This window comes from Poecilia reticulata, linkage group LG1 (assembly GCF_000633615.1).
Source record: "Poecilia reticulata strain Guanapo linkage group LG1, Guppy_female_1.0+MT, whole genome shotgun sequence".
Taxonomy (NCBI): Eukaryota; Metazoa; Chordata; class Actinopteri; order Cyprinodontiformes; family Poeciliidae; genus Poecilia; species Poecilia reticulata.
This window is the reverse complement of record NC_024331.1, coordinates 21,956,569-21,971,201: the sequence shown is the minus strand read 5'-3', so window position 1 is coordinate 21,971,201 and position 14,633 is coordinate 21,956,569. Positions and strand designations below refer to the sequence as shown.

Sequence of the window (14,633 nt, the reverse complement as noted above, 5' to 3'; positions counted from 1 at the left end):
ACTGAATATATTAGGTTGTATAACTAAGAAAATAAATTATTTGCCTTTTATCTCAGGCAAATTCTAAATTAAGTGGAAATTATTTTACATATTATATAATCTATATGTAGGTATTATTAAGGCAAATCTGATAAATTAGGCATTAACTCTGACTGCTAGAAGAGGCAAATGGCAAGGGGCTTTGACCCTTTGCATTTGTTGAATATGCATCAACAGGTTGGATGCAGTAAAATCAAAAGAAGTTTGAGGGGAATTTGCAAAAAAAAAAAAAAAATCTGAGGAGATGAAGCAACAAGGGAGACTTTCGTGGAAAACTGGTAACAATTCCTTTAAGTCTTAGTTTCTCAATTATAGAATAACATTTCATGGACAATTCTTCTATCTGACTTTATGTTTTGCTGTAAATATTGCATTACAAAATGTTGCTGATGCTCCCACATTCATATGTCACATTTCAAAATGGACAACTCGCGTGAATTCACCCTTTGGAAGGGGCACCTACCTTCCATGTCTTATTACCCAGCTGTACTTCTAGTGGAAACTGTTCTTGGTAGTGGAACAAAAAGGTTACACCGCTTGATGGTATCTTTAAAATAGGAGAGGACACATGGGCCATGTCTATCCATTTCCTCATCTTCATTCAGCATACCGTTGTTCTCTCCACTGCTGTTATTAAGCAATTAGGAATTATTAATCAGGAAAGCCAGTGATACGTTATGCAATACCCATGCAGTCTATTTAAAACAATAGAACTTGGCTCACTAGGAAAGCTAATTAAAAGATAAAATCAACCTTCTTGTCTGGCCAATTAAGGACTTCTGTCGGGTTGGACCTTTGGAATAACTTCATCATGATGACACTAGACGAGCTGTGTGTATGTGTTGTCCTGGAAACAGTCACTCACCGTTAGGATTGTTTGTTTAAGTGTGTGTGCATTTTGTTTGGGCAAAAACTGCAGTTGTTTCATTGCAAGAGAAGAGAAGATGGGAAAGGAACCAAGAAAACAGAGGGAGAGATGGCGGCGCGACAGCTGAGACAGAGATAGAGGGAAATGGGTTAGACGAGGAACAGAAAGAACGAATTAACTGATAAAAGACGGCGCACGAGAGCTGGATAGGGGGAAGCGGGGAGAGAGGTAAGTGCTGGAAATACATAGGAGGTAATGGAGAGAACGGACGAGGAGAAAAGCACGTAGTGAAATAATGAAACAGGATGGCAGGTGAGGATGCGAGGACAACGGGGTGGGAGAGGGTAGAATAATGGAGAAAGCAAAGCAGAAAATGGCCGTGTCCAGATATGACCTTGGGCCCGGGCCTCGGACTGATTGGAGATCAGCGATAATCGCTTTCAGGCTGCTGTCGCCACACATCCTCCACGCCTCACACGAATCCCACGCACATCGTCTCCGCTCTAAGACGAACACCTTCTCAATAAACCATACGTTTTCAATAAAAATGCTAATTATCGTTACACTGCAGCGCAGTTAGGGTAGCACTGCTTGTGTCTCTCTGTGTGCACACAGGACAAAGCAGAAAAGAAGTGTGGCAATAGGAATGGCATCCAAGACGGAGCCTTTCATCCAGGTTGAAAATATTGTAGTGCAGATTTTAATGAACGAGAGGGTTTTTAATAAATGAGACACAAGACAGGTGACACATCCCTATTATTCTGCTAATGTTTTCTAATATTCATTCATACCTTTGCTCAGAATAAATGAGCATGTTTTTATTCTGTAGCTGCAAAGGTACAGTAAGTGATTCTGCAAATGATCTGTCAGAGATAGTGGATTGATAAAAACCTGCCTCTTCCTCTGCAGGAATCGGTTCTGAATAATGTTAGGGAAGACACTGACAGACGCTGCTTTCTTGTTGACGTTCTCTTAGAATTAAGGACATTTTCTTGCAAAGTTGTCACGGCTCTTTTTTTTTTCTCTCTCTCTCCCCTCATCTTCTTTTTAGCTACGCTCAGTAGCTAAATTAACGGCGGTGGAGAAAAATGTCTCATCTCTTTGCATCATCCTCCGTGCGCAGGCCCCCCTTGACAAAACCTTGAGGTTTCAACAGATGTCTCGCTGACATATATTGTCGAATTTTGCGTACAGAAAAATGAACGGCTGTGATCTTATGAGAAAGCTTGATGTCTTACCCTCGTCCTAGAGATTAAAGCAAGAGACACCTGGGAAAAAAAATAAAAATCTTGCAATAAGCTCTACAGCAGAGGCGTCCATTAATCTAGTGAAACACACAGCGGTGGTACAAATTGAATGGCATTTGTTTGACATTTTCTTTGCCATTTGGTATACTTGTTGTCCGCCACACTTTCATTTGAAATCTATTAGTTGCTGGCAACCTTGAACTCTGCATGTTTTTGCTCTGTGTATGGGAGGCTGCCTCAGAGCCTTTTGTTATTTGAAGGCCTTGTTCTTTCAACCCCCTGCCCCACAAAGTCTCCCTTTGCGTTGGATCAATGCATTTAAATTAAAGGAATAATTCAGGATTTTTGAAGAGAGGTTCTGTTAAAAGGCTAAAATTCATAACTCTCTTTGCTTTCTCATTCAATATGCACACATATTTGTTGACTGAAGCTAATGCTGAAGAGAAGACCAAAGCAGACTTCTTTCTTATTTCAACTCTTTCAGCTTTGATGTTATAAGAATTACTAATGATTTTACTAATGCCGTTTTATTATTTTTAAACTTGTAATTTACGCAGTAGCTGGTAAAAACATCAGTGTAGCGCCAATGATTTTCCTATGTGAAACACTTGGGAATGGCGCATGTAAAACGTTTCCACTCATTTCTACTGTCTGATGTAAAAACAAAGCAGTGGCAAAAATAATTATGGAGATTTCAAGTAAACACCATTTTGTGTTTACTTGAAATCTTGGCAGCTCTTAGACTAGCTGTTAACTTCAGTTTCAGGGACTGACTAATTTGAGCAACCAATGGAGCCACTGAGCAGGTCAAGCTGCAGGACAGAGTGAGACATTCAGCAGATTATGGGAAGGCTGAACATATTGGAACACATATGCTATTATGTTCTATCCTTTGGAACTTTCAGCTTTTGTCATAAAATATGCGGGATTTTGAAATGTTATGAATCTTTGATTTAAAATAAGTTTTTGTAATATTTGCTAAGCTAACCACAGAAGTCACTAATAAAAGATGCTCAAAGCAGTTTAAAAATGAACTCTGTCATCATTTTGTCTTTGTTTTGACTCATATTTAAACCCTGAATGATAGTCTTGTATTAATTATTCTTAATATGATATATGTAGCTCCTAAATAGAAACAGGAATAGCATATTCAAAGCAAAATTCGGACTTGTGCATTTCTGCCTACGGCCAAGAATCTGAACCTCTCTTCAAAAATCCTTAACTGTACCTTTAAATTCACAGATAACAGTGCTTCTGTCACACACTCACACCCACCCTGCTACACAGACAGGCTATCTGCTTTCCTTCCCAGTTCTCACGAGGGAGTTGCCTGCATGTGGCGAACCATTTTATATCTTAACTCAAAACGACACACATGCACACATGCTTGTGCACACTTGTGTTGGGTTTTGACATCAACACGATCTTCTTCCAGAGATTGCTTATTTATCTGGAGTTGTGCTAAGCTGCACCAGTTACCATGCATTTTTCATGAGCCAAGGATTTAATGGTTGCGTGTGTGTGCGTGCGGGTGCGCGTGTGTGCGTGTGTGTGCGTGTGCGTGTGTGTGTGTGTGTGTGTGACATGCATTTGTGTTTGTCTTGTTCTTGGTGATGAGTTCAGGCATCAGTGTGTTGAAGAATTTATGCATGGAGAGTGCAAATGTGGTGCATGTGCACTATATATAAACATGTGTCATGCAGAAGTTTTGCAAAATGTTTTTTCCTTTGAGGACTCTCCACTCCTTCTCTTCTCTCCTCCTTTCCTCTCTCATCTCAGGGGACTACTTCCATCCAGCAGGTCTCTAACAGTCTTGAAAGACACCGGGGCACAGCCTGCAGGATTAGGTTTTCTGCTATATTCACATTCCACATGGGTTCCCCAGGGACCAAGGTGGAATGAAATTCATATGTTTAAGAGGTTTTCTTGCAAGTATGCACATTTTGCTGCAGGGTGCTCTGAAGCTCTGCAGATTGAGCAGAGAAAGAGAATTGGAGTCATATTATGAGATCTTCCAATATTCAGAGATCACTGTTGGGTTGACATTTGCTCCTACCATTGGCCAAATAACAACAAATTTATATAAAAAAAGGGGGGATAAATCAGTTTGAACAGGTGAAAGAGCAGCAATATGCTGTTTTGAATCTGTTCGATGCAGCTGTAACAATTATTAAGAATTACAGAGTTTGAAAAGAAAACGTCTATTGGAAGTAGTCATTTGTGTATTTTCATTCACACAAATAACTAGAACAACTAAGAAAACTTAATTTATCAACAAGATTTGGAAATGGATGGAAAAAACAATAAATAAAAACAATGTCAATACAGTTAGCTCTGTGATTGACCAACAAAACTGTCCAGAGGAAACTTCTTACACTTTCATTATTAATAGCTCTTAACAAATTTTACAGCAAATGTGTTTAAAACAAAAGAAGGTTTGTATATAGAAAAATATTTTTTATTTGTTAGGACAATTACAAAGATAGAAAGAGAGCATTATAGATGCTTGGTGACATTATCTGGCCTCCTTAGAATTAGACAAGCTAAAAACTGCAATATGTAAACTGGTCAGACCTGGGCTGATATTTCTTTTAAATTTTAAACAGTCTTTGATTTGTAAAAATTATTCTCATTTTGGAAGATATTGATTAAATGTTGTCTTGCCTGTTACTTATTAACCCAAAATCATGTATTGTCTCATCCTATGAGGTGGATGAATAGTGACACCCCTAGTGTTGTAGTTAAAGCAAATCAGCTTCCACCTTCACACACACACACACACGCACACGCGCACGCACACACACACACACACACACACACACACACACACACACACACACACACACACACACACACACACACACACACACACACATGCTTGCACACCCATACTCACAAAAATGACATGCCATTCACAAATCACCAGCTGGGCCACTGTGGATCAGAAAGCACTATTATGTAGCACTTTTGGCTAGGCCACTGAAATGCAATCCCACTAATCACATCAATTTTCTAGTTTTCATTGCTCCGCTGCTATTAGCATACATTAAAGAGCTCATTATCTCAGGTCAGTTTGTTTTGCTCTATTTTGTTCTGCACAAAGGGGTGAGACCACTAGGGGTAGAGCAAAAACATTCCTGTTTCCCCCATGTTGTGCCAAGCTCCTGCTTCATCCGGGTATCCCCTCTCCATCTTTGTGCGCATCTGTCTGCCATGTGCATCTCTGCTTCCCGTCTCCATATGCGTGTGCAACATATGCGAGATGCAATCCTGTCAGATAGCTTTCCTGTTGCAGTGCTGCCTCCTCAGACGCTTGTGTAATGTTATTACCAATCACACATGGAGAGCATCCTGGCACTCTCACAAGGTTAGGATGAAATATGAGGACGATTATGGAGATCCAAGATTGTATTATCGTGATTTCCTTATTATTGCATCATTAATCTATTTTTGTCTCTTGTCTCTTTCTCTCCCTTGTTCTCTGCATTTTTTTCCTTCTTCAAATCGTTTGCCTGTGGCTCATGCAGAAGTCGAACAAAAAGGTAAGTCAATCAAACACACGTGCAAAATCAGGGTGTGGGTGTCACTTTTTGATCAGATTGAATGCTTTGTACTTTTGGCAAGAGGACATTTCCTTTAAAGATAGCCTTCTGTAGCAAAGCAGCATTTGGTGGAAAATTAGAAACACTGCATCTCATTAGACATATTCTTGAGTCGGATTATTCTATGCTATTGTGGGAAATGTCACTTCTCCATCTTGCCACTGGAGTACATTTTTATAATGAGCCATTGAGAAGAGAATTACATTGACATTTACTATTTCAAAAGCTGAGCTGACGCCAGTACTTTGAGAAGCTATTGACTATTCAATCAATATTCCCAGGCTTTCGTGTGAAATCTGGAATTGCTCTATCGAGAAGAATGGGAAAACCCCATCTGCCACATCTGGCATGTCTGTATCTGCCGCGCTGATGTGACAGCATTCCAGTTAAATTACACAGACCTCTATGATTGGTTGCAGCGGCTTCCCAGAATTGACTCCATGTCCCACATCCCTCATTAAACATGACCTCAGTATTCCTCGACGGGAAGGCTGAGGATGGAATGGGAAAACAGTTATTGTAGCAACTGCAAAAACAGCAGACGATTAAAGATGTGCCCGCTTCTGAAACTGGCGCTGACTGACGGAAATAGAAAAAAGGAGAGAAGCGGAGGAAGCATTGTGAGGCTAATCAGGACTTTAGGAGGGAGTGAGGAAGGGGAACCGAAGGAAAGAGTGGAAGTAGAACAAAGGGTGCTATTTTCTCTTTATCACATAACTGCGATACCAGAATGTAATATGTTGAAAGTAAGGGATGGTGCTGCTCTGCTTTAACAATGCGAGTATCATTCACTTGCAATCAGTGCTGTTTTTTTAAATATGGACCATATGGTTCACCACCAAGCACAGCATGGTTTTGAGGGGGACAATTGAAAAAAAAAAAGTTTTGTCAGTAGTGCAAAATGGTACCAAACAAAACAACTTTTGTAGTGTTCATGTTCACGATTGGTCACTGGTGGGGTGGGATTTGATGGGGAACTCCATGGGCTGCAGAAGTAGAGGGTTGTCCAGGGCACCAGTTATTCCAAGAACTTCCAAGTAATAATAGAATAGAACGGAATAGAATAATCCTTTATTAATCTCACAGTAAAGACATTAACTTGTTACAGCAGCAAAGTAACAAAATATACCCTTTTAACCCTCAACGGGGTCGAAGCTGCTGTAACAGGCTGCCACTCTTGTAGTGTCAATAACAGTGAAGAAAAACAGAGCACAAACTTTGTCAGGAAATGTTTGACATATATCACTATGTGGGTGAGGCTTATGTAATGTGTAATTATCCTCATTTTCCTCAGTATTTCTGTGCCCGGGCATTCTACGAGGAGTGTACCAAAGTGAACATCTCTTTGAGTCTGACCACCAGTCAGGTGCATGGTGCAAAGATCCGCTTCAAGCCTCTGATAAGATATACTACATGCCCTGGACCCCGTACCGCACAGACACACTTACTGAGTATTCGTCCAAAGAGGATTTCATTGCAGGCCGCCCCACCACCACATACAAACTGCCACACCGAGTAGACGGGACCGGCTTTGTGGTCTACGACGGTGCGCTATTCTTTAACAAAGAGCGCACCCGCAACATCGTAAAGTTCGACCTTCGCACGCGGATCAAAAGCGGCGAGGCCATCATCGCCAACGCCAACTACCATGACACCTCTCCGTACCGTTGGGGGGGAAAGTCGGACATTGACCTCGCTGTGGATGAAAATGGGCTGTGGGTGATCTACGCAACAGAGCAGAACAACGGACGCATTGTGGTGAGCCAGCTTAACCCTTACACCCTTCGCATCGAGGGCTCCTGGGACACCAGCTATGACAAGCGCTCTGCTTCCAACGCTTTCATGATCTGCGGCGTTCTGTACGTCGTTAAGACCGTGTACGAAGATGACGACAATGAGGGGACAGGAAACAAGATTGACTACATGTACAACACGGACAAAAGCAAAGAAACAACAGTTAATATACCGTTCCCTAACTCCTACCAGTATATAGCTGCAGTGGATTACAACCCAAGAGACAATCTGCTGTACGTGTGGAATAACTACCACGTGGTCAAGTATTCACTGGACTTTGGCAACAATGGTAAGTTCAATGGAGGATCTCCCTCAATAACCGCATCTCTTCTCGTTTCTTCTGTCATTTTTGATTCCACATGAGGTATTTTATTGAGAAGTGTTTTTTCAGCTGTGACATATGGAATGTTTATAGGCACTGATCTTCTTTCAGTACTTAATTCTGTGAAATTACTTGGAAAAAGTAGAAAAAAATATTGCTCCATCTGTGCTGCCATGACTCTCACTTATGACTGTTTTTCACCTCCTCCCTGCAATCTACAGTGCACATGTTCTGAACTGAAAATACATCCCAATGACAAATAAATCAGCTCCAGTGTACCTTCACTACTGCTCCCTGATATGCTATTGGAACAGAGTTATCAGTCGTGTTGCTATTTCTAGAAATAAGAGACATAAAAAATCTACCTAGATCTCCGCCGTTTAGAAGATTAGTGCTCAGACAGGTCTATGCTGAGCTTCAAACACCTTTCCACTCGCCAACTTTCTCTTCCCATGACCGTTGAGCATTCGTACAGAATGTAGCCCAGAATGTCTGCATGGAGGATGAACAGAAATATCCGTGTATGATGAAAGATCTCACATCCTCTGCTTGACGTTCATTATAGTTTTCTTTAGCCCCATTCATATGAGTTTGCTACAGCATACTGTCACTTTTTACGCTTTAAGAACTCTGCAAAGGTCTATCCAATATTATGAAAGCAGGACTTTGATATTTATTTTTTCAGTTCCAAAATAGTGGGGGAAATTGAAACACCACTATCTGCCAATTTAATTTATGGCTGATGTTTAGCAAGTCTTCACCTTTTATTTCACAAGATGACACAACTTGAATCACAATTCGAAACTCTGGAGCTATTTGCTAAAATAAATAATTCAGACTCAACATTTTATTAGCCGCACTGTGCTGTACAAAACCACACCCTCCTAACCCCGGACTTTAATAAAGTTAGATTTGACTATTCCTCTTTGCACAATCTCCCCAATCCAGATAGTGATTGTTTCAAATATGGTATTTCAAATTGGGTATGTGGCCATGTGCTTAACATAGTTTCTCTGAATTTTTAAGATAAACAAGCCCACAGCAGTAAAGATATATGACTGTCTATGACGGTTGATATCAGGTGCACATTTAAACATTCAGAGCCTCAGATTTTTTTTTTTAAGCCTGCCACCATCCTAATTACCATCACTTTGTGCGACGTAAATGTCAAATTGGTCTTAATCCAGATTTGTTTGCTGGATTTACAGTTGTGTTGAATTTAACATAAAGTTAGTTAGTAATTGTTTGCTTGGGTCCATCCTCTGACTTAAGATTTCAATTTAGTTGAAATGTCATTAATGAAGTTTTTTTTTTTTCTATTCCAAAAAAGTTTCCACTTGCATATCTACATCTATACATATATTTCAGCTGGCACAGTTGGGCTTGTTTGAAAAGGTCAAAATACTGTCTAACTTAAATCGTGTCTTACTTTAGCTCTGGTATGAGTTGTAAGTTCGACCTCCTGTTCATCTTTCCCCTTGGATGGATGGAAGGGCTTCAGCCCCAGGAGCCTAAAGGGCTATTTGCCCAGCGTAATTGCCTTTCAGCACCTTTCTATGGAGTGGTCAAGGCAGTCTGGCTGCGTGTCTTATTAAATGATGTCTGAATTAACGCATGCTCTTACATGCAGTTAGGCAGCGCAGTACAAGAAATTATAGAGAGAGGCAGCTGTAAACTTGGTTTCTACCGATCAGTGTGTGTGTGAGGGGTTTTGTATGTGTGATGCTATGCTGTAGAAATGTGCTTGTTTGTGAGTGTGTTTGTAGATGCGCATAATGATGAGTATGCGCGCGTAATAATATATGTAAAGCATGAATTGCTGTTTCGTTCATGAGTGTTTATTCATTATTAAGGTGACATCATACCTATTATAGAGCTTACGGTGTCTTGGGAGGCTCTAAAGTGGAGATCAATGGGGATTCAGTGTGGAGAATGACCTCCAGTGCATAGCAACAAGCCAGAGTGCTGACCAGACGGAGATAAATACATACAATCAATTGAACATCACTCTTTTTACGTGCGTCCTCGTTCTCCTGTCTCACTTAGGGAGGACAAAGAATAAATTAACTACCTTAACTACATGATTCTCTCATTCTCCAGAAAATAAAGCGACTGATCAATGCTCCAAAGATTTAATCTGGTGCATGTTGACACTACTGTGTGGCCTTTATCTCTGTGAAACCTGAAGAGAAGAACTCCTCCTAATGTCACTTTTTCCCTTCAAATGCGTGAAGCATTGAGCTAAACGTTGAAAGCAAACTTACCATGTTCCAGCTTTGGCATTTTTTTTCTTGTTCCTTTTTCTTAGTCTATTCAGAAAACACAGTGAGAAAAGGGTCTTTCAGAATGTTTCAGCTCATTACTGTTGTAGCCTAATGTACTCCCTGTTTTTGTTTTCGCTTATGTGGACTTCTTAAGATATGAAATGAGACAGGAAATGGGCCATGGTCTAAGAAAGAGACGAGGTTGGCCACCGAGGACAGAGAGTAATTGGGCAACAACAGAGAAGCACCAATTACTTAGTTGTGTCTACCCAGCTGGATAACAAAGGCAGGCGGTTTGAAAGAGTTCCCTCTGAGGCTCTGGGATTGTTCGGGTTCGGCATGCCGGAAAAGGAGCACAGTTTCCTTGGCACACTTAAATTTAGCAGGCCAGGTACAAAGAGAATGCCAGAAAACTGAACTGAAGTTTCCGTCAGGTTACTGAAACATTATAACACAACGGGTGAAATACCAGAGTTCTGGTAGGTACATTTTAGGACCTGTGTGGATACAGACCTTTTGGACTGACTGTACATTGCTTACAATGGAATGTGGATATTGTTTTAATAAACTTGTAAAAATTGCATCAAGATCCAAATGATTGCAATCACTGTGAAAATAGCCATTAGCTGCACACGATGATAAAGTTAGCATTTGTTGTCAATTCCAAACTAAATGGCTATCTTGCCATTACTATGGAGACCATATCATCCTCCATAAATGTGAAATTTCCTACACTGATTAAACCTTAATAAGCTACTTTACACTGAGAAAAGATTGCTTGGTAATCTTAATCTTAGGTAAGCTTCCAATGAGGATATTTTACAAGTTTGTAAAGTTAATTGTTATTTTAACGTCTAATCTTTTCTTTTCCACATGAAAATCAATGTGATAAATTGTAATCTGACTCAAATTATACAGTGCCTTTCTACACAGATTGGTAAAAAAGTGGGTTGGGTTGGGTTAGGTATCCTGGCAAGGGACGCATCAACATGTGACAGAAGGAAACTGGAATCAAACCAAAAACCTTCCAATTGGAAGGTGACTAATCTACCACCGAGTGACAGTCATGTCAATACAAATCTTTAACTGGATGGACAAAATAAATTCAACACAGCGAAACGAGGGGATATTGTTATCTTACATTTATATTTCACATGGTACTAAATAATAATAAGAATATGTTCAGGTGGTGGTGAAATGAAATTGATAAAATTTGGTTAAGATAAGTCCTGAAAAAGCCTCCGTTTTTAAATTGTTTGGTCATAATCCGATGAGAGCAGCTTGTTGACATTAGTGGGCAATTACTGATTTTATTCTGTGACACTGAAACACATTTGTTCATCAGTACTTTAAAATGTGAACTCATTGGATTCATCAAACCGGTATTAGATCATTCTGAATTCAATAGACATATTTTAAAACACAGTTTGAGATTAATGAAACCTTAACTCTGTAATTAATTCTTCTTGCATTAGAAAAACTATTGAACTAGCTATTCAAACTTTGAGGAGAATATTATACATTAATTTCAGATTCTTTAAATATGGTTTTAAAAAAATAATTTTTTGACAACAAACATATAGTTTTCCCAAAATATGTCTATGTCTATTATAAATAATATTTCCAAAGCTTTCTACTGAAAGTGCATTAATGCATTGTCTGCTACATTACCTGTTGGCTGCAGTGAGACTCCTGTATGCTAAGGAGTCTGGGACATGCTTGACAACTAAGTGAGGATATCTTTTTGAAATGCATTCTGCATGGTGTTCTGTTAATGAAAACTATTGCACAAAATATTAGAGAACAAATATTTAATGGCCTTCATCCACATTCTCCTTCGATTCATTACGAAACTGTGTGATCCGCTAAGAAACTCTAGCATTTTCCATCCATCTGTTTGGCAGTTAGTTTGGTTTACTATTCAGCAGCTTCTTTTTATCTCTGTAATGAAGCTTGCCTCTGTCAAATAAACACAACAGAGAACTATTTTTTGTGTTGCAGTTGCACAGACTCCTCATTTGATAGTTATATAGAATTGCCTGTGTATCAGAGGCAGTGTAGCTTGTTGAATTGAAATTCAGTTTTTAGATGTGTGTGTGCGTGTGTGTGTGTGTGTGACCACTGTTAGTTTGAGAAAAAACAACTTGTGTGAGTAGGTTCAGAATGGAGTAAAAAACTGGATAGATCCATAGATTCAGAGTCACAAATTACTTACTGTGCTATACAGTGAAACAAACAAATAAAAATAAAAAAACATCCCAGATGGAGGAGTCCTTGACTGTTCCTTTTTGATCTGAAAAAAATTGTGCCATTAGTTATAATTATTATCAGTCGTTTAGTACAAAGTCAGAATGCCTAGTGATTAAAAAATATATTTCTGTCATGCCTATATGTTTATCATTACCAAAAATGTTAAACAACTGACTAAGCATCCTCCAGGAGTATCCTCCACATTTTTTTAGGGATTTAAAAGTACGACAGTGAAGCTAAAAAGAACTTGCACTCCCTTTAAAGGTTTTACATATGTCATGTGCTTCTTGGGTTGGATCTGATATCTCGCAAACTTTTGTATTTTGGGTTCAACTTAGTTTAATTAGTAATTATTTTAAAAATTATTGTCAATTTTTAGGGTTTGAAACTGTACTGCAGTAGCGTCAACTCCAACAATATCTTCATGCTGTTTCTAAGGTTGAAAACGTTTTCATTAACATCTCAGTGGGAGACTGAACACAGATTTCTCTGGTTGTGTAAAGCAAGGAATAACCCCCTAACCTCTGTGTGACTGGTGCAAGCTGTTAGTTAATTGTTTAAATCTAAACTAAAGGGCACCCTAAAGTTCTTCCTATTGTTTACAAGTCTTGTCTGTTTAGGAATTTTTCCATTAATGAAAAAACACACGTGGCGATTGTTAAGCTGCCAAAGATGGCTATAATTTAATTTCTCCTCGACTGTCCCATTTAAAAGACAGCACTGTGTTGAAACAAACATGTAGCAAGCTAGAGAAGTAGTGCATGGAGAATGAATCTATACTTTATTTAATATTTATTACTACAATAACTTGTTAGATAAATTTAGACGAACACAATACTGACTTATAAATACGTGTTTAAAGTTCTGAAAGGGTAAAGTATCGACAAAAACTGACTAAAAGGAATAAAAGCACATTTACCGGAGATAATTTTGCGGCCAGTTTACACTCATCAGTCGTCGTAAAGCTTTAAGTTGCTAGTTTTAAGTTGAGCCCATTACCATTTTTCTTTAACAATATTAATGTAAGAAACATAAGTGAATGTGTTCACAATAGAGCAATCATTGTAAAGCAGCTTTTCATTGTTTTAAAATAAAAAAATTATTTCATATTGGTGATTTTTTTTAAAGTCTCTTTAGCATCTTGTATTGTCGTTTAGCATGTTTAGTATAGTCGATATCACAAGTTTGTCCATTCTCCAAGTGAAATGAGATTGTAAGTCTTTAGCTAAACTTCAAGATATCCAAAAGGCGGCCATGTTTAAAAATCCAGAAAGTTCCATCAGAAAAGCTGAAAGTTTAAAATGATAAGCTATTATCTGCCAGAAGTCTTGCTCTCTCTTTTGCAGCCTGACTGAAACATAGGCATGTCTCAAAATACATTGTCCTTTTGAACTTCACATATCTGTGCTTCACTTTAGAAACCTCACAGTCACTCAGCAGCCACTTTGACACTAAAGAGTCTTTGCTGTTACTGCAACCATGAAACACTTAAGCATGCTAAGCTCATAAATCAGATGCTTTGAATTTCCAAGCAGGCGGTCACTGGTCAGAATGAGCTGAATTGATTGAAAAACAGTCACAAACTGATTCACCACTGCTTTTCTGCTGCATACATCTCTGGAGATTGTCTGTGAGCAAATGAAGTCAAACACCAAAAGAAAGTCACATGGCACCTTACATGTTTAATTTACTATGGTTTAACAAATAACATTGAAGTTTAATCGCAGAACATACAGCAGCTGTATAATAGAGTAGGTTATGATCTTTTTTTTAAATCTATTTTCCTTCTCCCTAGATTCTTTACAAAAAAGCAAAGTGCCTCTCTTCATCTATTGTTTCCCTTGTCTGTTTGTGTTTTATTCCTTTGCTGTTAAATCCCCATTCTTTCTCCCTGTGTTTCTCACACATAAACATAGACTCACAATGGCAGGAATCTTAACATTTCCTCTCTCTGTCTCATACATCTTTCTCTTTAAATGATTGTTTTTTTCTTTTTTTTTTCTTTTTTCTTTCTCATTCCTATCTCACACATAATCTGCCCTCCTTCTCTTCTCCTATCCAGCATCACAGGGTGGTTTCATCAAGCACCCTCAGATGTATATATTATAGAGGCCTGGTGCATGAATGCCTATGTAAAGTCGGAGTCAAAGTCGCTTGTCTTCGCATCACCCCTTTCTTCCAGCTGCAGTCCCCCAGCACCGACTTACTCTCTGCTGTTTATGGAGTTGTTTCATCATGTCTTCTTAC

At 39.0% G+C, this 14,633-nt stretch overlaps 1 protein-coding gene across 8 annotated transcripts in view; it reads left to right on the top strand.

Moving 5' to 3' along the window:
- adgrl3.1 (adhesion G protein-coupled receptor L3.1) overlaps positions 1 to 14,633 on the top strand; it is a 161,387-nt gene that overhangs the window by 72,676 nt on the left and 74,078 nt on the right. For all 8 annotated transcript variants that reach the window (XM_008416710.2, XM_008416760.2, XM_008416742.2 and 5 more), the window contains exons 6-7: positions 5,682 to 5,696; positions 7,051 to 7,839. In XM_008416710.2, coding sequence (XP_008414932.1) covers positions 5,682 to 5,696; positions 7,051 to 7,839 — 804 coding nt within the window. The remainder of the gene's footprint in view (positions 1 to 5,681; positions 5,697 to 7,050; positions 7,840 to 14,633) is intronic.